The sequence below is a fragment of the Lissotriton vulgaris genome, chromosome 3_2, assembly GCF_964263255.1.
Source record: "Lissotriton vulgaris chromosome 3_2, aLisVul1.2, whole genome shotgun sequence".
Classification (NCBI taxonomy): Eukaryota; Metazoa; Chordata; class Amphibia; order Caudata; family Salamandridae; genus Lissotriton; species Lissotriton vulgaris.
This window is the reverse complement of record NC_141690.1, coordinates 247,510,219-247,533,771: the sequence shown is the minus strand read 5'-3', so window position 1 is coordinate 247,533,771 and position 23,553 is coordinate 247,510,219. Positions and strand designations below refer to the sequence as shown.

Here is a 23,553-nt window from a genome sequence, read left to right as displayed (position 1 = left end):
TGCTTACCTCTTTTTTACTTTATCTTTAAGAGTCAAATTACTGGAGGGTGTGGCTTGGCGCCGAACGAGCATGGCTGCTTAACGGAAGAGCTCCGGCGTCTGTGCGGCCCATAACCCAACATCCGAAGCCTGCGAGAAAACAAAGTGTGGATGCGGTGTGACCCGGATTGGAAGATTGCCGGGAGCGGACTGCAGAGTGCTGGAGAGTCTGGGTGACCCTTAAATCGATCCGCTAAGCAAACCACCAGAGGTGCGTCACAGCCCGGCTGAAGCGAGTCCGGCGGCGGAGAGCCCGAAGGGGAGAAAGAGTCGGGCAAGCCGTTGGCAGGGGTAGTGCGGCACTCGTAGTCCAACCAGCAATGGAACGGCTGACGCAGCTGAGCTGCTCCGAACCAGTCTGGTTCGCTGCCATTTTGGGGAGGCTCCCTGAAAAGTGCTTCAGCTGCCGAGACCGGCAAGGAAGACCTGACGGTGTAGAAGTCCCCGATGAGCCAAAGCGCTGGAAATCGGCTATGGGAGACAGGGAGCAGACGCCCCTTCAGATGCAGTGGCTCGAATATGCAGACCTAACCGACAAATATACAGAGGGGCCTGCATGCGACCGTGATCAGTGAGACAGTGCTGAGGGGGAAGGCCCAATGGTCTCAGTTTGAGGCACCCAGAAGGCTCTGTGGCCAGGGAGAAGAGGCTCGAGCGGCCGCTGTAAGGGAGGGGCTGTGGACCCGGCAGGCCTGGAAACAGAAGGGCGAGCCTGAACTGGTACACAATAAGGAAATGGACTACAAGGGAAACCCCCCCCCCCCCCCCCCCCCCCCCCCCAAGAAAATAGGAGTTGGGGTATATCGGAGCTTAGGTGACCAGCCCAGATAGAAGACAATAAATCCACATTGACTGGAATTTACTAATTGGAAATCAAACCTGCGAGTAACGGGGATCCCCCACCCCGTCTTCCCTTTTGTTTGGCGCAATAAGAGGACTCTGGGGAGATGGTGGGCAACAGCAGGAAACTAACTTCTGAAGGAAGGACTAAGACAAACTGGGAACTGGAAGTGGACCATAGACTAAATATTCTAGGGCTCCTCCCTGTTCAGTTTACAAGGGGTCACGGGCTAAAGGACCAAGTAAGATGGAGAGGATGATGGGTAAAGGGAACCCACTGTCGCCATCCAACAAGATCGATAACTATGAGGTCCCAAGATCACATTTGGAGGGAGGTGCAGAGGTCTCGTGCCTGCAGAAGAACCCTCGCTTCCTCCCTAGAACCCAAAATTGACTCCATGACAACAGAGGTGGGCCTCTGTATGAAAAGATTCCCAGAAAATGTCCAAGAAAGTACACATAGCAGAGGTAGATATCAAAGAACTCCAGACCTCGTCAAAAGCACTGGAGGAAGGCTGCGCCAGTTAACGAAGTAGCAGGAGGTTCTAGAAGCAAGAGTGGAGGAAGAAGAGGGGAGATCTAGGAGAAACAATCTGCAAATAGTGGGGGGCGCGGAGGGGGTGGAAGCCCAAAGTGTGGGCATTTTTGTGGAAGATCTGATTGTCAAACTTTTACTAGGTCGAACGGGCTCACAGGGCCCCGGTTCCACGCCCAAAGCCAGGAGTCCCTCTAAGCACCATTATAGCTAGACTTCAGAGATCATGACGTCATCCTTCAGGCAGCAAGGTCTCAGGGAGATCTTAAATATGAGAGCACAACGATCATTTCTTCCCTGACTTTACATACCAAGTCCAAAAGCGGAGGAGGGGATTTGAGGACATGGAGATGGCTCTGAGAGAAAAGGACATTAAATATATGATGCTGTTTCCAGCCAAGCTTAATGTCATAGCAGAAGGGAAGTCCTGGTTCTTTACTGCTCCGGAGGATGCAAAGCACTGGTTGGAAGAATGGCAAGTGCAGTGAGGCCCAGTGTTTCCCCTAAGGGGATCTCTTCGGAGAGCCGCAGTGACAGGCGAAGTACAAAAGGTCCCTCGCCCAGATCCTAGACTACATACGGAACTGGAGGGAATGGGACTGGGTTTGTGATATACTGCAACGTTATTGACATGGTTGAAGGGCAGCTATGCGGCAAGGTAGCGACACAAGCTCAACACTGGGCTCAATAACTGGGAGCGCTTGCGCTCTAAACGGAGGTATTGATCCTGAACTGACTATTGAACATGGGAGTTGGGCTTTGGTTGGGGAGGGGGGCGGGGCTACGGGGAATTGAAGTAAAATGTTGTGGGTGTAAGTTTTGCAATACAGACTGGTAGTAATTGTGGGCGGCATGGGCGTAAAGAGCACAAACGATGGGGCTGCCAATCCCCCTCAGATGTTTGTTGTGCACTTTAAGGCTACAGGTGCTCTGCATATTGGGGTAGTGGGAAGGTTTAGTCCCACCGTGCAGGGTTGCAGGGAGGGGGGAGTTAGGGGATTCAAAGTAGTTGTAGTAGTTGAACAGGACACAGAAACAAGAAGTGGGGCATACAATGAAGGCCAGGAAACAGGATGCCTAGCGGCACCCATATTAACCCGACCAGGGCAGGAGTTTTATAGACTACACAGCAAAGCAAGAAATGCAGGACCAGCTTAGGCTTAAAGTTATGTCATGGAATGTAAACAGCGTAGGTTCCAAAATAAAGCGTGCATTGATACTTCAATTTCTTAAGAGGCATAAGCCAGATGTGGTCTAAGTGCAGGAGACACACCTGCAGGGAGGTCATTATAAAGCCCTGAATAGGTGGGGATAGAAGTTAGTGGCACATGCAGGGTACAAGTCGGGATCACGGGAAGTGGGCATTCTGCTTGAAGCCACAGTAACATATGTCCCAGGGAAAATATGGGGGGGCCCACTGGGCAGAATGGTGGTAAAACTCTGAACTTGGGCTCAATATACTCCCCGCCAACGTTGCAAGAGAAGACTTGGACATTTCTAAGGGCGCAACTGCTGGAGCTGCCAGGAGGCACACTCATTTTAAAAGGGGGTACATGAATAACGTCATGTCTCTAGTGGACGACCGGTGGCCGGGTTAGGCGGCCTCCCACTATGGAACTCTCCCGAGAGGCCTTGCGGAGGCAATGGGATGGATTGACCTCTGGAGAGCACATAATGGGAGGGCACGCCAGTACCCACAGCAGTCAGCAAGGGTGGGAGTTTATCGCGGATAAACTGTTTACACTGCGAAAGGACACAGGGAGCTTCAAAGACACACATCAGTTGGCAAGGGGTATCTCTGACCATTTGCTAGTAGTCACCTGGTTTAGAGGGCAGACAACAAGGAGATTCCTGCCACCTAGGTTGGAATCTTGGTATCTGAATGATCAGGAATTTGGAGGAAAGACACAGGAGGGCACTGAAAACTATTGTCAGCAAAATGAAGGATCATTAGACTCTAGCTGTGTTCTCTGGGAGGCTTACAAGACAGAAATCAGTATCAAACCCAGACAGGTGTCAAAAAGAAAGTAGACAAGCACAAATACCAAGAGATAGAGCAATAAAATAGTAGATCTAGAATCAGACCTGACCAGAAAAGTAGATCAAGACTGGACCTAGACACACCATCTCAAGTTGGCACAGCTGGAATTGGGAGAGGTAGCGGAGGGTGCAGCTCGGACCCATGCATAGTCAGAGCAGTGTAGGGTCTATGAAGTAGGAGATAAGGCCACAAAGCTCATCGCCTGGCTGGAGAAGAGGGACAGTGAAAGGAACTGGATGAGGGCAATCCTTGATCAAGACGGAGTGGAGCAAACAGGAGATGAGGCGATAGCTGCAGTGTTCACCGATTTTTATGAGGAGATTTAAACTACCACTTCAACTAGGTCCACTGAAGCCTGTACAGAACTTCTCGCAATCATGCAGTTAAATATACTATCGAAATAGGACTCCGATGTTAGGTAGCGACATTACATCAGAAGAAATAGCAGGAGCACAAGGAGATCTTCAAACAGACCTCGGGTCCAAATAGATTGCCTATAGAGTTGTTCAAGAAAATGGCCCACATTTTGGCACCACAGCTACTGAATAAGTTTTAGAGGCTAAAGAGACGGGACACTTGCCAGAAGATCAGAGAACCGCCACCATAGTAGTGATCCCAAAAAAAGGGAAGCCCCAGAAAGAGTGTACATCATATAAACCAATCTCGCTACTCAACGTAGAACCTAAACTCCTACCAAGGTCCTTGCGACTAGACTAGCGGGTGTACTATCTACATTGATTCACCCAGATTAATCTGGTTTTGGCCCAAAACATAAAAGCAAAACAACAGTTGATGGACAGAATGCAGAACAAGGTCATACATTCACCCCAGTACAGGGATATGGGCCTAAATCCATCGTTTTGTTGCTCACCATGCCATTCTAGTTTGAACCCAGCCATATGCAAATCAGTCTTTACCCTATGCCCTATGGGAACAGTCCAGCCCAAACTGCCAAGCCAGTCCTCCCTGGACTGGAAACAAGCATCCCAAGACCAGTTTCAGGCTTTCAGCCCACCCCCCTATATAAATGCCAACACATTTACATCAGCCTGGATGGCTTGATTCCAGTGGCATGGAGAACACTGGACTCACGTCTGAGCATACTCATTCCCCTCGAATGACAAATGCAAAAACAACAGTTGATGGACAGAATAAAGAACAATGTCATACATTCACCCCAGTACAGGGATATGGGCCTAAATCCATCGTTTTTATGCTCACCATGCCATTCTAGATTGAACCCAGCCATATGTAAATCAGTCTTGACCCAAAACATAGTACACGTCTAAACTTTAGAAGATTGTATGGAGTCTTACATCTCACCAAGGAGTATGGGGCGAAGGATGTGGCGGCCTTGTCCCTAGACACCCGGATGGCCTTTGATAGTGGGGAAAGGAATTACTTTTTGCCTTGCTGCCGAGAATGGGCTTCGGCCCAGATTTCTGTACTTGGGTACGCCTACTGCATCAGGGCCCAAGAGCCAGGGTACGGGTAAACGGCTGTGTCACGATCTATAGAACTGTTGAGAGGTACAGTATCAAGGACCCCACCATCATATACAAGAAAGGATCAAGTCTCTGTAAATTTACCCCACCTACTGTAGAACAGGTAACTTATTTACTGAGAACACCATCGTCGGGTTCCCCACATGAACCGTACCTACCAAAGATAGCTTCTCAATGGCGGAGACCATCGTCACCCAGCTTACAGTCATTTTCCAGCTCATGACTTTGGCTGCCCAATTCCTATCTATTTGAAAGACAGCCTCAATTCTGCAATTATTTAAAAAAGCAACTCTGAACCCCAAAGAGCCTAGTAGATGTCACGTCTCCCTCTTCCATCTAAGATCATTGAAAAAAATCATAGACACTCAGCAGGTGGACCATATTCAATCTAATGACCATCTAGACACCGCGTAATTTGGTTTCCTCAGCGGCGATATCACGGAAACAGCCTTGACCAAGGCAACCGAAGAGATCAGGAAAGCGCCTGATCAGAGCAGAGGGCCAGTACTGATTCTACCTTGATCCCTCTGCTGCCTTTGAAACGGTAGATTACAGAGTGCTGTTGATACGTTTGTCTGAAATCAATGTTATCGTCACAGCCTGGAACCTACTTAAATCCTTTCTTTCTGACAGAGAACACTCGGTCAGACAATATTACAATGATGGTGAAAACAGGTCTTACACTGCCTAGTTATAACACCCTCCCTATATAGGAACTATGTATTATAAACTAAAGAAGGTCTCTTAGGTTTGTTTGGGGGACCCCATTACCTCTCTGCTCAGCAAGAGTACATCACATCAGGATCAGCAAAAGCTCTCTGCATCCCTGGAAATGGAAAATCTTCCAAGTGTGTGAACTCATGGCAACTTTGCCATAATATCGGCACCAGAATCTCAGTTGGCTCACAGCTGCCAAGCAGAACTCTACGTTCTACTGAACATATTCGTGTACCTAGATTAAAACTATAAACCTGCGTTGGCAGAAACTTCTTTCAAGGCACGTCAAAAGCATGGAACGCTTTACCACTATACAGTATAAATGTGCCCAACCTGTTAGTTTTAGAAAGATCTGAAGACTTGGCTCTTCAGCATTTGCTAGTTCATACCCATGCATCCAATCTCTCTCATTTATCAAAGCCAGCGCTGAGACACCCTCTGCTTATCGAGCGCTTTAGAAGACATATTAACTTAAAATAACATATCTACTGCAGTCTTGATTAATACTACCCATACATGCACAAAAGTCTCATGATATACATTCAAGATATATCTGAAGAGAGAACACTAAATGTCTTCTGCCCAAAATGTGTTTGGCGACCTAAATACCTCGGAGCAGAATACAAATGCAACAACCTCATCGAGTCAGTATGAAATAACAGAAAACAAAAAAGATTTAGTGGATGGTTGGTCAGCAAAAATATCGACTAGAAAGGGACAATCAACATCATTAAGATGATGGTAACCCCAATAAATAATGATTTTATCAGTATGATACCATTAGGAGATCCAAAGAATTCTACAGGAAAATAGGCAAACATTTATAAATTCACTAAGAATGGCAAAAATTAAAAAAAAACAAGTATTACTGTACAAAGGTAGAGACTCATTGAAGACTAAGGAGACATTGACTTGGCAGATTTTCATTCCTATTAGACAGATTTCTTGTTCCGACAAAGATCCCTCCGGCTCAGTGATAACAGCGTGTCGCTCTCTACATGATTTGAGGTAGAGAAATTTCTGACAGCAGACATCCCAGTAATATCAACCTTAACCATGAACAAACCAGATCCATCATCCTCCTAAAAAGTTGGTCTAAAACAAAAAAACTAACGTGGCTTTGTTTCTGGTAGATGGCAAACCAACTTAAAATGTCACGTTCTAATTTGATCTCAATATAGTTAAACAAAAAACAATTAAAATTAAACATTTACCAGTACGTTGGAATGAAAGAATAAAATGTGGAACTATTGTAAAGGTTTAGGTTCCAGAAATGAACCTACATCCTTTGGGAAACAGCAACATCACTACAACCTATAAAAGCAATGGACTATGTGTGTTTCTCAAATTGAAATTGCAATATTCTAAAACCCTTTTAAAGTACATTAAAACTACTCATTACCAACCGTAATTGCCAAACTATACCGAACCGGACATATGTGATCTAAAATCTACTAACAAATAAGTCTAAAAACATACTAACTACTGACCTTATTCAAATAGGATTTTTAAAAAAATGTTTAATTTATAACTTGTTGGCAATTATACACACATTAAATGCGAGGATACATTAAATGGCAAGGCTTATGGAACAGAGACACAGCTAAAATGTGATCGAGGTGCTTGTCATTGCTCACATTTTTGTTAATTTCCCACCCCGCCCTCCATCCCTCCCTCACTCCCTTCCTCCCGCCCCCACCCACGCCCCTCCTGAAGCCAACACTTTTTTTCTTTGCAGGACCTCAAGGGAGAGTAGCAGAAATAATGTATGTAACATTATTGGCTCCATGTCAAAGGGAAAGCTCCGTTAGGCGAAGGTAACTGATGAAAGGCTCCCAGATGTCCCAGGGACAAGACCACTGGGGCAACAGGTCCCAATAGCTGGATAGTTGTTCATGGCAATAGGCCATTGATCCAGACCCGGATTTGTGGTGACTCTGTACTTCTCCAACTTATAGCAATCCTGTGTTTGGCCAGGAGGAGCATTAGAGCAGTAAGTCTGTGCATGTCTGCCACATAGCCCAACAGCCCAACCAGGGGCAGGAGGGTAGATCTTATTCAAATAGGATTGAAAACTACCACATAATTATCCAATTATAGTGCAAGTATTGGAGATCCTGATCAATAACTACATTCTACCCACTTTAGCACAATACAAATTCATGCTGCTCCATAGACCAATTTGGACACCAGATAAACTACAGAGACAGTAAGAAACAACTGCAGTTGTTGTAACTGTAACTCTAAAGGAGACTTTAATCACATGCTTTTCTGATGCCCTCTACTAGATTTTGGAATAGCGTCCAAGAAATAATTTTCAAATATTTTCCAAATCACGATTACCACAAAGTACATAACAATCTCCAAAAGAGTTTAGGATTTAACACATACCAGAACTAAAATTTGTAGATTTCCAACTAATAGAACTAGAACTTACTTTAATCACATGCAACTGGAAATCATTCAATAACATTTCATACCCCACATAATGGGGCGGTCTATCCTAAATCAGGAGTGCGGGCAACATAGCTTCAGCTCAATCAACATGGCTACCTGCCACACATTTAATGAGAGAAATTAGATAAATACACTGACTGGTTCAAACCATATTAATGCACCAGCTCTCTCCTCCTACAAGACTGTAACCTTATTACAAACTTTCCATAGAAATAACTTATATTTTGCAGCCAACTTGCCACAACAATGATATGCTAGCACAATAGTGCAAGGTCCAAAGATGCTACCAAAGGTCTAAGGACAGTATTTTTCAACAAACTAACCATTCGAGGGACCTATTACCTGAACAAAAACCCAGAGGTCTGTATTATATAGTATTTCCTCAGATCATACCTAGCCAAAAGGAAGCAACGCTAACTAGTACTTAATCTTATAGCGTCCAAATCTCATACTGTTTATACAACTACCATGGTCTGTACTTTATTTAATTTACCCAAACCCTGTCATAATGGACTCTGATCTACCTTTCTACTTTCTTAGATTAATTTTCCTCGCATATATATCTTACAGGACACAAAAAGCTAAAAGGCATGTTATTTACCAACTACAATTTGCATCCAACAACAAACAAACACACTACAATCGATTTACAGGTGAACAGTCAATATTTACCTTGCATCCAAGTAACTATTATAGATACTTTTATTTTCTATTACATATTGTTTTGTAGTGTAGTTCCTATATTCCCAATAGGCTCTTCCCATTGGAATAATATAAACAGCAGTGTAGACGTAGGACTGAGGTCGACTAGGTCTCTACTGACTATATTAGACTTAATTAGTTTTGCCATCTAGCTCAGAGTTCACTAGAAACTTTCTCGAATGTTCAGGAAAGAGTTAACTCTCCGGATTTAGACAAGAAGGGATTAGCTTCTGACAACCATACAAACATGATAACTTTGCTCCCTCAGAAAAGAGTACATCTCTAGAGTCGTGTGAAAACAATAGGCAGCTATTTCACTCAGTCAACCGTGCATACTTAGTTTCACCAGAGTGCAGAGAAATAGAGACGGGCGTTTTCAATAAAAGGTGGTATTTATTGAGCAGTCTTCTTTCTCATGCAAGAGAAATGAATTGCCACAATTGCAATACTTATCATAAAGTAAAGTGCGTACAGTGAAAGTAGTAATATGAAATAATACTGTAAAAGCATTGATATGGTTTCTTAGCCATATGATACTTTAAAATGGATAAAATCTATACATACAAAAAAAACATTGACTAACGTACTCAACTGGTGCTTCTAACTACGCCTACCCCGGTGTACCTGACCTAAGCCTAATACTTGGGAAGGAGTAAGTAGGTAGCAGTTTAAGTTAAGTTGGTTAAGTTTGTTTTGCCAAGAATCTGAATCAAGAATTCTCTTAAGGGTCTAGTCAGCTCTATTACCTTGGTAATAGAATGTGGGAGGTCTGGTATCTCTTCCTTCAGGACTCATCTCCCAGCAACCCACAAGGGTGGCTGGAAACACCAGAGCTGGATTTTCTCGGCTGGAGAAAAAGAGAGCGTCTCTCTGTGCTTCAAAAAGGGAGGTGCGGTTTTCGTGGGCTCTCACATCAGCTGGGCTCTCGGGCAAGTAGATAGCCGCTCTGCTCCAAACCACCGAGTGTTTGCTTAAGGCAACTGTTGGTATATTTATACCTGAGAGGTGCCGAGTTTGATGTAAGGTTGGACATAGGACGTCACTAAGAACTAACAGTTCTTTCTTGACTCCAGGAGTTCTTGTTCAAATCAAAACAAAAGGGGGGGGGGGGGGGGGGGGGGGGGTTCCCGGGCTGCTGGAGGCTTGGTTTGTTTAAAGAACGTGTTGTGCTTTCTAGGAGTCAATGGGAGTAGCCGTGCTGTGGTTTGGACTGCATGGGCCATTACTGAATATGGATATGATTCTTATGCCTTTAGAAGGATATTATTAATTATAACCTTCTAAGGGCATGAATCGGGAATATCGTATTAGGGTCCTAGATAGAAATACAACAGTTTGTTTTAATTTTATATTAACAAAAGGTCAAATTGGATAGGAGCTAAGTATGCCTGCAGATAAATTTAATAAGTCATAGAATTTTGAAAGTTTATGATTGGATACAGGGCAATACCTTTTAAGCAGTAGTTCATTAAATTTTTAAAACACCGTTTGCCAAATGTTCTAATGTAAATTAATGCTCTCAAATGTGGTTATGCCATTTTCTGACTCAATTCTTTCCCCCATAGGACAGGCAAGCTCCAAACTAAATTCTCCATCACACTCTATATTACCTTTAAACTATTCAGATATTGGCACCTTCAGATTTCCCTAGCCAACTGTGTAACAGACAGCATATTGCGATACCAAGAAATACCAGCTAGAGGAGCCAAGCTCGCGACCGTGATGGCCGCACTGTAGCTCAGCTCCGCCAACCTTCCTGCCTGAACGCATATCCTGATCTCCATCCTGCCCCGAGACGACACACACGGCAAGAAATGGAAAGGTGAAACAATGCTCGCACTCACCGTCTGTCCCGGGGGCTCCTGTGTGCTGCGGATCTGGAGTTCTGCCCTGGCTTGGTCCGGGACCTCTGCGGCGTGTAGACCGGGGACTTGCCTGTGACGGTCGGCCGGAGTAAGGGTGTCGGTGTCGGCGTCGGCCCCTGGTGGAGGAGAGGGATCGGCTGAAGAGCCCGTTGTGTGGTTGTGCCGGTGGCGACTGACCGGGCCCGTCATGGAGGCATGGGGGCCCTGTGGTAGGTCGCGGCCCGCCTCGGATGGGGGTAGAACGTGCAGGAGGCATGCCCCCCCCTTTGTTGCCCTGTCCGGCCATCTTGAAGCCCTTCGGCCAGATTCGGCGGGCGGTGTCCGTGGGACGGTGGCGCCGGCGGTACCCAATTTTGGTGGCCCTCCTTTCTGCACCCAGGTTGCCATTTCTGGGGCTCGAGGGGACTCCAGCGGTGGGCCTTGCTTGAGAGCCCACTCCAGAAGTTGAGGCGCGGAGAGTCACGGCTGAACTTGCAAGATGGCGACCGGCGCCTTGAGTCATGGATCTGCTCGGGGCGGCGAACCTGGGTCGCTGAAGTCCACGAGGGCCGAGTTCTGTGAGCGTGAGCCCACGATTGGTGATGTCCTTGACGCCCTATATTCTTTACGTGAGGCCATGGGCTTCGGCGCTGTTGTGCAAGACTATAGGTCTGCCGCCATGTCTGTTGGGCCGTCCCTCATGAACGCGGCTCGACTCAGAGTGTGTGCTGCTTCGTCCCCCTCGGCTGCTGCGAGGAGTGCTGCCGCCGTGCATCTACAAGACTGTACACCTGCGGCCCCGAATCTCCAAGTAGCTTTGGGGAGCAAGGTGGATGTTCGATTCAAACTGCTTTGGTGTGGTCCCGCTGTTACCTTGCGGGGGAGACCTCGCTTTTTTGGGCGGCGAGACTGCACCCTGACTGTTTGCTGCTCCTGATGTTGCTATTGGACAGTCTGGACTGCCGCAGCCATTGCTTGCTTTGCTGTTTGATATTGGGGTCCTCTGGTTTACACCCTTGGCCTGCTTTGTTTCGATCCTGTGTCCATTCCACCTCGAACTATTTGCTGCCCACTACTCTATTGCGTGTGAAAGCTATGATCAGGAGAGGACAGGGGTGAGCCGGAATGGCGGATTTCTGGTTAACGGATGGAAATGAGATTTGTTCACAGCCGAGACAATATGGCCGATTCCTTTGAATGTTTCTGATACTTGAGGTTGTGTCGATCTCGCTCTGATGTGGGTTTCATCTGTGTGAAGGCGGGGGTAGGGGCCGAATGACTCGATTGCAGATCTCCTCTCCAACTGGTTCCTTTCCCCCCTTTTTCTGTTTTGTTTCTTTTCTTACTTTCTAATCTTCCTATATTACGGGTTCTATTTAGGGCGACAGGCATGCTGCTGGGGGGGTAGGCCGTAGCCTTCTGCCAGGGGTGCAGGGTGGGGTGGGAGGGATGAGGTCTCTTTATTGTTCGTTTTTCTTTCAGTTCTATGGCTCTTTTGTATCCCTTTATCGGGACGCTGTGTCTGTGCGTGTCTCCCATGGTGTGATAGCTGGTGGGGAAGGGGATGACTTGCTTGCTTCTACGGTACTGATTGCACATATATCATGACTTGCACACCCTGACCCAGATAGCGGGTCTCTTAGTCCTGCGCGCTTTTATCGTTGTGGGGCGCGTGCAGTAGCGCGGCGTTCTTTCTTTCCCTCTTTCTGATATTCTTTCCTCCCTTCCTCCCTTCTTTTTCTATTTACTTGGGTTAGTATAGTGGATGCATACACTTACGCTGCTGCTCTGGTTCCTCTGTTATGTACTAGCACACATTTAGGTGGTCGACGGGTGCGTGATGGGCCGCGGTGGGGACTGTCTTTAACTGGGGTGTCTATAAGTTGATTCCTGTTAATCGCTGCTGTTACCGGTTTCTATCGATGCCCTTCTGTTTTGATGCTTGAAACGTGGCCCGCCATGGGAACTTAGATGACTAAAAAGATGCACCTGACCCTGCTATACTTCCTAATATATTATAAAATTAACCTTCTCTAATCCTGCTTCCAGCGGTTATATTCAGCCCTTTAATGTTGGATCGCTTGCTTGTACAACGCTGGGCGACTGCCGGGAAATTTCATTATGGTCTCATGTGCTTTCATAATGTGTCGTGGCCGGCCTGATTGGTTGTAGGCCCGTATATGTATGCCTCCATCTGCACAATAAAGGTTTTCAACAAAAAAAAAATAAGAAATACCAGCTACCCTATTAACCCAGAACACCACCGCAAACCTCTTACCAAGGAAACCTCAGAAACTTAATACCCAGAAAATCACAGAAAGCCTGAAATCCCAGCAGGTACAATAGCAGAAAAACCCAATACTAGAAACCATGATGAAGTTCATACTCAGAATTCCTAAGCAAGTTTACACCTAGAAGTCAGTTAAAATGCTAAAAACATTTTTTATTCAAAACTAGTCACAGGAATTCAATTAAAACAAACAAATTGTGCCTTACCTGAAAGCTGCCAATAAAGGGGCATATATTGAGTCGCCATCGTAAACATACATGTGGTCCCAACTACATTCTGTAGCAAAATGATTGAAGCGTAGCCGCAGAACTGTGTTTGGTCTGAATAAAACAAAGTATTCAGTTTAAAAGAGGGTAACATTACAATAAGAATAACTTTATATCCATCTTAAACACTACAGAAAGCATAAAAAGTAACTAAACAACAATATAATAACCAGGATAAAAAAAATCGTGCCTGAACAATTCACCAAACAGCAACAATAAAATGCACACAAACAGGTAAATCAAAAAAGATGAAGCTCAATAGGAAAGGCATGCCAGGGAACAGGTTTTTACAATTAGGGTTTCACAGTTTTACATCTTGGTCACACCTCACAAGACACCATCTCTATAGAAGCAGAAATCTAGACTCTCAAAAGACATTGGCAAATACCACAAAGGATCAGCTATACCTTTGTAATCGTCTGGTAAACAGTTTTTGATTTACAACAGTCTGCTTAATCACTCCCTTATTTATTGAAGATAGAAAGAAGTGATGGTCTTCCAGCCACAGAGTGATCTGGGGTACAGCAGAGGTATTCACTCCAGCAATGGTATAAAAGGACTCGGCCACTAGACTGGATCACATGTGCAAACCAAAAAGGGCACGAGGGCAAAATCTTCTGCCTTTAACTTTTATAACCTAGTATACCTAGTGTAAAACTAAAGAAATAATTTAACATGGAACCAATGCATTCTTGCCATTTGGGTGGGCATCAGTATTAAGCGCGGGTGCAAAATTCGTTCTGTTCGCAGAATTTGCGGCAAATTCGCAGTCCGCAAATCACGCAAATTTGCCCCAAAATCCGCAAACTCGCAAGCTTGCGAATTCTTTTGCTTGGTCGCGCTTTAAAAATACAATATCGCGGGCGCGGTTTTGACTTACCGTGATTCTGTGTTCGCCGAGTTGTTTTTCTCCCAGTTTGCGTGTGCTTCGCCATTTTGGCTCTTGCTGCGTGATCGCGCGAGAGTTTTTCGACCGCGATTACGTCATCGCAGCCCGCCATCTTGCACAGAGAGAGTTTGAAAACGCGAGTACGTCATAAGGGCCCGCAATCACGCATCGCTGAAGATGCATCGCTCAGTTGACTTCCGGCGGGAGATTTGAACATCCTGCGTTCCCGAACTTGCAAAACTTGCAATTCAGCTCAAGAAATCCACCGCAGGCAGCATAAACCTTTTGAAAATCATGATTTTGATCAGAATAACTCCTCAGATTGACATTTGGCTTCACTTTTTTGGGCAAGAAGTCAATTTGGGGGGGGGGGGGCGAGGGGGAGGAAGTGCCCCAGAGTCTCCAACTTCCTGTACCTGTCCAGCAGACTCCTCCTAGTGCTTTGTCCATGTCCTGATCACTTGATTTGGATCTGTAGCTGGGACTTTGGATCACTTTTGGATTTGAGATTTTACAAGTAAGTTGGTGTTGTTTGTTTGAGGCATTGCAGTTGCTGCAACAAAAATTTTAAAACGGTTTCACGACTTAAAAAAAAATATATATTGTGGGTAGCCACAGTATCCAGAAGGCCCTGGGTTAGCCATGGGTGCATGATACAACTGTTTCTGTGAGGTTTTTTTTTAACTTAAATCTCATTTGTGTCATGGAATTTTAGCTCACTGTTATATGTGGATTTTTTTTGGGGGGTGCCTGTACAGCCTCACTAGCCAGTAGGCCCAGGGGTAGTGAGTGGTGCATGGACCAATGCTTTGTGTGGGGCCTCTTGAATTTAAACATCATTGAGGGCATGGATGGCATTGGATTGTGTTGATTTGTGTGTGTTTTTCGACTTTGAGGGTGCTGTTGGGGCCTAACCATGTGGGTGGGGGCCATTTTGAGGCCTGGTCCAGGCAGGGCCTGGCCATGTGGCTGGGGGCCATTTTGAGGCCTGCTCCAGGCAGGACCGGCCATGTGGCTGGGGGATAAGGGCCATTTTGAAGCCAGGCAGTGTGCTTTGAGCCTGGCTTCAAAAGCCTGCCCTGCTTTCACCCATTATGCCCAGGGGTAGTGAGTGGTGCATGGACCAAGGCTTTGTGTGGGGCCTCTTGAATTTAAACATCATTGAGGGCATGGATGGCATTGGAGTGTATTGATTTTTGTGTGTTTTTCGACTTTTTGAGGTGTTTAACTGATGTTCCTCTGGCTTCCTTTGCGTTTAGGTGCACAAGAGAACTCCCAGTGCCAGGAAGAAGTCCTTCAGCGGTGTGTGCAGCACAACGTCACGTGTGGCCACAGACAACTCTGCAACTCGCGCAACTGCGGTCTGCTGTTCTGACATCTGAAGAAGATGGGCCTAAAGAAAGGTGGCCGTAGCTCCTCTACAAATAAAGTTGCCACTGACAGTAAGAAGGAGCAGAAGAAGCAAGTGGTACCACTTACCAAGGAGACTGGCGTGCCCACAGACACTTTTTTTCGGGGGGGAAAAACAACGCCTGCAGCGGCGCGGTCCGCCGCGGACCAAGCTGGGAGCATCACCTCCGCTTCATTGGACTCAGTGCCACCACACTAAGTTAGGTCCAAGTCCAGGAGTGCTGCAGAGGCAGCCACATTGGGTGTTCAATCACCATCGACCAGTGATGTCGGCTCATCGCAAGAAAGTAGCACCCAATCAACGCAGGGTGTAACTCAGCTGACGAGTGTTCAACAACCACAGCTGCAACGACAACCACAGGTGCAAATAGTACAAGCGCAAGTACATGCACAAGGAGAGGCGCAAGGAGAGGCACAACTGCCCACAATGCTTGTTCCTCCCGAAGTAGGGGCACATCAGGAAATCGAGATTCAAGGGAAGGTATCATCCGAGGAAGCCACTCCTCCTGAGGATGATCCATTGTCTTCCAGATCCCCAGCAAGAAAAAGGTCAAGGAGGTCCACTACAAGTTCTTCTTCAAGCCCCCTTCCTTCTGATGACCTTGATCTTGGTGGAACCCAGCAATGCAGTCTGAGAGGGAGGCACGCCATGAGCCGACAAAGGTAGCTAAGCCTAATAGGAAGGTTCCCGCAAGGCTTTCACTTATGGCTGATGATGACGACGAGCAAGAAGTGGTCTATGCTGCTGATGAACAGTCTGACGACGACCCAGTCATCACAGACGTCACTCCAGCCCCAGCAGGCATGCAGCAGACAGACATTTTTACCCTGGTACCACCACCAACGCATTTAACTACTACACCAACACGACCTACAGCTTCCATATTTTCTCTTCAGAAGGCCAGCAGGGACCTCCATTACCTCAAGTAGTGGTGCTGTAAGTGCACAACAGAGTCTAATTCAGCCACGCCCATCCTCCACTTAATCTGGCATTGAAACTGAATGTAGCACCTCCACCACCAGCAGAAATCTCCAGTCCCCAGTTTGGGACTTCTTTAGTGTTAGCCAAAAGGGGGAAAATATGGTCGTTTGTTAGATTTGTAGAACTGTAGTTAGTCGGGGTAAGCTTGGTACCAACTACGGTACCGGAGGACAGAGAGGTCATCTCCAAAAACACCACACTCATTTGGGAGGGGCACCTAAGGAAGATCCAGGGAGCCAAAAGTACAACAAATCTAAATGTATCCATTCATATTGCATCTGATGATGACGAGGGGGCTGATCATGCAGGGGAGAAGTGAAGAAGCGACAAACATTTTTTCTGGTACACCCAATACCCCTGGCAGCAGCACTGCAGTGGTAGCGCCCACACCCTCTACCCCTGCAACATGTATGAGGCACACTAAGAGTCTGGGAGAGACACCAATGCGAAAAAGTACATCAATGAGCCTAACTGGTTTGAAGAAGTCTGCATCATCATCATCATCATCATCATCAGGTAAAACGGTCCAGCCCACCATTAGTAGAATGTTTTGGTCGGATGCGCCATTTGAACGCAACCACCCAACGGCATGTCTGTATAACGCAAAGCTGGCTAAAATGCTAGCGCTGGACCTTCTCCCTTTTACTTTCGTGGAAGGGGTGGGTTTTCTAGAATTTGTGGCAACAGTCTGCCCTAAATGGAAGGTTCCTAGCAGGTCCTATTTTGCCAGGGACGCTGTTCTAGCACTACATCAAGATGTGCTGGAGGTGATTGGCGCAGCTATTCAGAAGAGTGCTGTTCCCACTATCCACCTGACAACAGACCAGTTGCCAAGCCCTTGATTACATGTGCATCACTGCACACTGGGTCTCTTTTGCAGGGGTTAAAGACAATTGAAAAGCAGGTGTTGACACGGACACAGTTTTTCAACCTACTCGGAAACATGCAACAGTAGCCATGTTTGCCATGGAGAAAACTCATACTGCACCTAACCTTTTGGAGGAGTTTGATAGGAAGGTCTATGAATGGCTAGAACCAAGAAATCGCATGACTGGTTATGTTTCCACGGATAATGGCAGTAATATAGTTAAGGCCATGCATGATGGTAACTACTTCAGAGTGCCGTGTTTGGCACACAGTATTAACATCGTGGTGCAAGATTTCTTGAAAAAAAGAACACAGTCAGCGAGTTACTGACCACCTGCCGAAGAATCTGCACACATTTCAGCCATTGTTTTAAGGCCCGGAAGCAGCTGAGGAGCATTCAACATGAACGTAGACTGCCAATCAAAGGACTAATCCAGGAGGTGGCAACACATTGTAACTCAACCTTTTACATGCTTGAGCGTCTGTCTGAGCAGTGGGGGGTAATAAATGAGTATGTCTATAAACTGGGTTCTACTATGAAAGACATGAGGCTAGAGTTGGAGGAATGGAAGCTAGTTGCAAGCCTGACAGACATGCTTCGTCCTTTTGAGGTCGTCACGCGTGAAGTCAGCAGGGAGGACTGTTCTTTGGGCAAAGCTATCCCATTGTTGCGCATGCTAGAGCACCAACTGAAGGTGGGGTCTTCAACGTTCCGAGATGATGCTGAAAAGCAAGACATCAGTTGGCGGAGAGGTTATTAAGCCGCCTAGTTGCCAATGAAAGGCTTAAAAACATAGATACAGAACAACATTACATTTGTGCCACTATTCTGGATCCACAGTACAAAAAGGCAGTGGCCAGCAAAGCATTCATTCCTTTTGATGAAGCAGATGTTTCAAAGTACAAACATTGACGAGCTGTGTCAGCCACTCTGTAGTGTAGTTCCTAGTTTCCCGCTAGGCCCTGCGCATTGGAATAACATAAACAGTAGTATCGACGTGGAACTGCGGATATTCCAGGCCTCCACTGACAATGCTAAACTTAAATTGGGTGTGTTACCAACTAGCTCAGAGGTCACTGGAAACTTTCTTCTCTGCATGGGAAGTGATCAGCTTCCCTGGCACAGACAAGAAGGGATTCAGTTTTCCAACAACCGTGCAACATGACAACTTTGCTCCTCAGATCAAGAGTCAATCTCTAGGGTCGTGTGAAACAATAGACAGGTATTTCACTCAGTCAGTTTAGTGCAGTTTACTTTCACGAGATGTAGAGAATAGAGAGACGGGCGTTTGTCAATAAAGGGTTAACATTTATTGAACAGTCTTTCTTCTCGTACAAGAGAAATGTATTGCCACAATTGCAAGACTTGTTATGATAAAAAGTACGAACAGTAAGATAAGTATTGCGAAATAGAACTGTAAAAGCATTGATATGGTTTCTTAGCCATACAATGGTTTAAAAGTAATAAAACATATATACAGTCATATATACATTAGGCTAACATACTCAACTGGTGCTTCTAACTAAGCCTACCCCAGTGTGCCTGACCTAAGCCTAACACATGGAAGGGGAGTAAGTAAGTAGCTTTAAGTTAAGTTGGTTTTGCCAAGGTTTATTTCAAGAATTCTCATTTAAGGGTTTAGTCAACACCATACCTCTGAATAGAATGATGGAGGTTTGGTATCTCCTTCAGGGGAAGCTCGATATCCCTGTCACCCGCAAGGGTAGACCGGAAACGCCGGAGCTGGATTTCTCTGCACGAGAAAGGCAGCGGCTCTTCTTCAGCGCGTCGAGAGGAGGAGGCGGGGACAGCGTCCGCGGGCAGCTGGAATCTGCTGGGCTCTTCGGAGAGGGACGGCTGTTTCAGCTCCTAAGCATACCACACCATCGTTCGCGCTTTAGCAGCGATAATGGTATCAGTAGCTTCACCACCACAGGGACAGCAGGCTGCAGCGACAGAGTGCTACAGTGCTCAGCAACAGCAATGGGATGCACAACAGGGTGCACGACAGCTCCCACAACAGCAATTGCTTAAGGCAACGTTGGTAGTATTTATACCTGACAGGTGCCGGGTTTGACGCAAGTTTGCTGGACATAAGACGTCAATTAAAGATGTCACTAGGAAGTGATAGCTATCAGTTGCTCATTAGAGTTCTATTACTAATCAAAACAAAGCAAGGGGGATTTCCCAGTTTGCTGAGTTTTTATCTTGTTGAAGAACTCGGAGTGTTAATCTAGGAATATCAGATAGTGACTTCTGCTCTGTCATTGCACTAATTGGTTGCAAAGGAAGTGGCAGAGAGAGATATCCTTGAACGTGGCTCTGTTCGTGTGAGGTCAGAGATGACTTTCTGAATATCGCACTTGAACGGTTATGCCAATATAGGGAATAAATGGATTTATAGCCGAATAGGGGCATAAGGTCACAGTATCGATCAGGAACCTAGATAAACACGCAACACCCACTCCACGTATTCATGTCCATCAAATTACTAAAACTAGAGCAATTAGATGCATGTGTAACATTGCCCACCCCAAAATACATAAATGCATTCGAAATAGGCGTATTTGTAATACATGAAATTTAAGTACTGTAAGTTTTTTGAAGCATAGAAATCATTCAAAAATTATTGTATATGAAAATCAATGAACGATTATGCAAAAAGAATTACACATGAAGTATCTCTGAACAGAAGAAGGGCGAGATAAATCATCACATATAACTGCATTGCAAATGTGTGCTAGAGGCTAATGTAAGTTGTTATGTCTCTAGGTGTGTGTAAAAAATAGAAGTATGAACTTCTGTTCTTTAAGAATAGATTTTACGTTAAGCAAAGAATTGTTTGTGCCAAAAAGGGTCAATATTTTGAAAAATATCCAATTTAAAAGGAATTAATGCTTGAACGGGGAAATAGAGTTCCAACGCTGTTAGCAGTTTTTGTTGATTAAAACTGAAGGCCGAATTCAGAGTTCATGGGAACGCTGTGTGTCGGAAAGCTTCTCAAAGTTATTGTTTCTGTATGGGTGGGAACATCGTATCAGACAGGCTCTCAAAGAATTGGTCTACAAATTCAGGTGACAGTTCAAACCAAATTAGATAGCGCTGTAACTTGGCAGGTGTGAGAATGACTGCTGTCATCGAAGGCAGGATCAGCAATGCTCACTGAACGTTGTACCTGGATGATGTTGCTTTTGTCACTCGCTCCACTGTTACCACTTGGCTGTAGTACAGGAGTCTCCACGAATGCCGTCATCAAGATTGGTAGCCGCTGGGGACAACACAATGCATGAGCCGTTATTGGACTGAGCAAAGTATCAACGTCCATTGGTACTGCTGATGGAAGTGAAAGACAGATGTCCAACACGCATTCATCGCCGCAAAGCATACATCGTAGCACAGGTAAAATGCAATTTTGCCATACAGGTCTGAATGAAAGGAACCAGGTCATGTTTAGATCGCTCAGCCTGGCCAATCCAAGGACGTTAGTTATCCTGTCCCGGTAGCGCATTGCTAGGATGGTCTCTTCCATTCCCATGGGAGCTATGTCTGAGTTGAGGCTTGCCATAACGAAGTAGGAGGGTCAAAAATAAAATCCCTGCTACAAGTACCAAAAATAATGGTATGCCGCCAAAAACAGAGTGCACAAAATAAGGAACGATTCCCAGAATTGCTTGAAAAGGTGTTACCAGTCCCGTAAAGACTGTCTTGAATATGCCTGGGATGCTTGTGGCACTAGACATGTTAAGGAGTTGGCTTAGCATTTGTACGAAATGCACGGGGCAATTTGTTGATAAAAGGTCATGAACTTCAGTAGCTGTCCTTGCAACTAGAAGATCATACGTCTCTTTTGATGACGTTATAGGCACTGTTGTCTGTAAAAGTACAGATTTCATTTTGCTTAAGGTATCAATTCGTATAGAATAGAGATTCAGACGAGGCCAGATGGGAGTCACTGTGTCTGCAGGCCCACTCGGGAACAATGCTTGCATACAGCATTTGACCATGGACGTTACTTTCACTAGATAACTTTTCCCTGGCACAAGGCCACAACATCTGTGATCCGTTCTAAGAATGTAACTCCCGTTTGAAAGTTGCATAAAGAAGGGCTCTATCTGAGTTGCAGGTGTGACTAGCTGGTGGCATGAAAGGTTGTTTGAATTTCCATCACATGATCCTTGTAAATTAATACCCTGACACAAAAGTATACCGCTTAGTGAATGTTTACAGTTGTTACCACTAAGAAATACATTTTTGTCGCTGTCACTATAGCAAGAATGAGTGTATGGTAATTTCCATTCTGATTTTACATATCCTTTACCCAATTGTTCATATTGGCCAGCAGGTATGTACTCAAGGCACTTTAAATCGGAAAGTTGTTATCGGAATTGTGATAATTCCGTGTATTATCCATTCAATGACCGGACTCTCTGACATTGTCAATGGTAATCTCTCGAGTTTTTCGATGCTCAGGATTGTATAGTCTGCTCCTTTCTGTGCCAAACTGATCTGTTTATCAGTAAGGTTAAAACTGGAAAATAATGACATTGTGTTGATTAAACGCCAAGGCACATAGCCTGAACGAACATTTTGCAGCGTCCAGCCTAATTCTATAATAGAACGTAATTGAGATTGGCCATGTTGTAACATTAGCAAGTCTCTATCTATCACATCAAAGGCAGAGGATACAATATTGTCCAACGAATATATTCTGGAAGACAGAGTCATTAACCCATTGTCTACTACAGAAAGTGATTTTTCCAAATTAATACAATCAATTTCTCGTATTTTTTCAGCAGTTTCAATTTGTTTGACTTTCCAAGCCTCGTTGTAAGCAGCATAGATACTGGTCGCTATGAAACGCTTTTGACGCTGTTTGTGTGGTCCAAGAATGAAATCGCGCAAATCAGCACCATCTTTTAGTAAAGAAAGGTGTTGCTTAATTTCAGCCAGTGTGGATGTTGTTAGCCATTCAAGGCAGAGTTTCCCTACACTGTATGTTGTTATAATCCCTGGATGTTGTCTCTGGGAGTATCTTGAGTCTAATCTGGTCATTTTTAACCCCTGTGTTTTGTTCAGGAATCTATTTTGACAGCTGTTTGTGTCAGTAGGCCAGATTAACCACTTTTTCCAATCAGGATGTGTTCTGTTGAAATGTAAAATTTGTGATACGTCTAACTCAATATCTGCAGTTGTATTTTCAGGTATTGGCTTTGGTATAGACGGTGTTTTAAGGTCTTTGAACTTAGCTAGGCCGAGACAAGATGTTTGGTGTATTGTGTCATTTAAAAACAACATTTGTTCTGGTATCATGCAGGTTCTAAATAGTGCTTCAATGCCTTGCACCTGCCAATCTTTTGTACCCCAAATTGTTTTCGTTTCAATATTATTTTTCCAATAATCAAAACCAAATGTCATCATTTTGTCATAAAATGCTTCTGAATATATCAATTTAGAATTTGTCAGCATTGTTTTCGTTCCTGTTTTATCCAACAGTTTGTAATAAAATGTTTCTGCATCACTGGTGTTAAACCCTGAGAAGTATTTGAATTTCTCAAAAAATGCTTTAGAGCTGCTTTTAGGTGGTGTAGCACAATGTTCCCATTGATTATACATAAAAACATTTCTAGGCTGTGCAGATTTATGCAAGTAATGATCCCCATAGTGGGTGTAACAGAATAGCTGCTCATAACTAGATGAACCTTGTAAATAATCATGATCTGTGAATCTAGCTGACATTACTAAATCAGACATCATGTCATTAATACTGTTAAAGTCCCAATCATCAGAGAACGTACTAGGTGTCACAAAGTCACTTAAGGAAACCTTTAGTTGATGAGGATACTTCAGGATTTCGACCGGACCATAGATCTCATAGTCGGTTTTCTCCCATACTACCCCACCAGGTATTGGAATTGCTGTGATATTTACTGTTGACAGTTCTCTTTTCTTCACGTGGGATGATCTGTGTGGTTTCAGGACTAGGTTGATGTTCTGACTTGCTGTGTCCATTGTAATATATTTTCCTTCAATGAATTTTCCCAAACACAGTACCATGATGAGCCAAAGCAGGAGGAAAAATACACCTAGACCGAACCAGAACTCTAGCCAAGGGGAAATAAGGTAGATTTCCTTCAGCTGATGAAAGAGTTCCGTTGCTTTTTCTTTAAA

General features: G+C 45.0%; 1 protein-coding gene across 1 annotated transcript in view; it reads right to left on the bottom strand.

Annotated features, from left to right (window-relative positions):
- ATRN (attractin) overlaps window positions 1–23,553 on the bottom strand; it is a 960,574-nt gene that overhangs the window by 855,358 nt on the left and 81,663 nt on the right. The window contains exon 3 of the mRNA XM_086964304.1: window positions 13,177–13,290. Within this exon, the coding sequence (XP_086820430.1) occupies window positions 13,177–13,290 (114 nt within the window). The remainder of the gene's footprint in view (window positions 1–13,176; window positions 13,291–23,553) is intronic.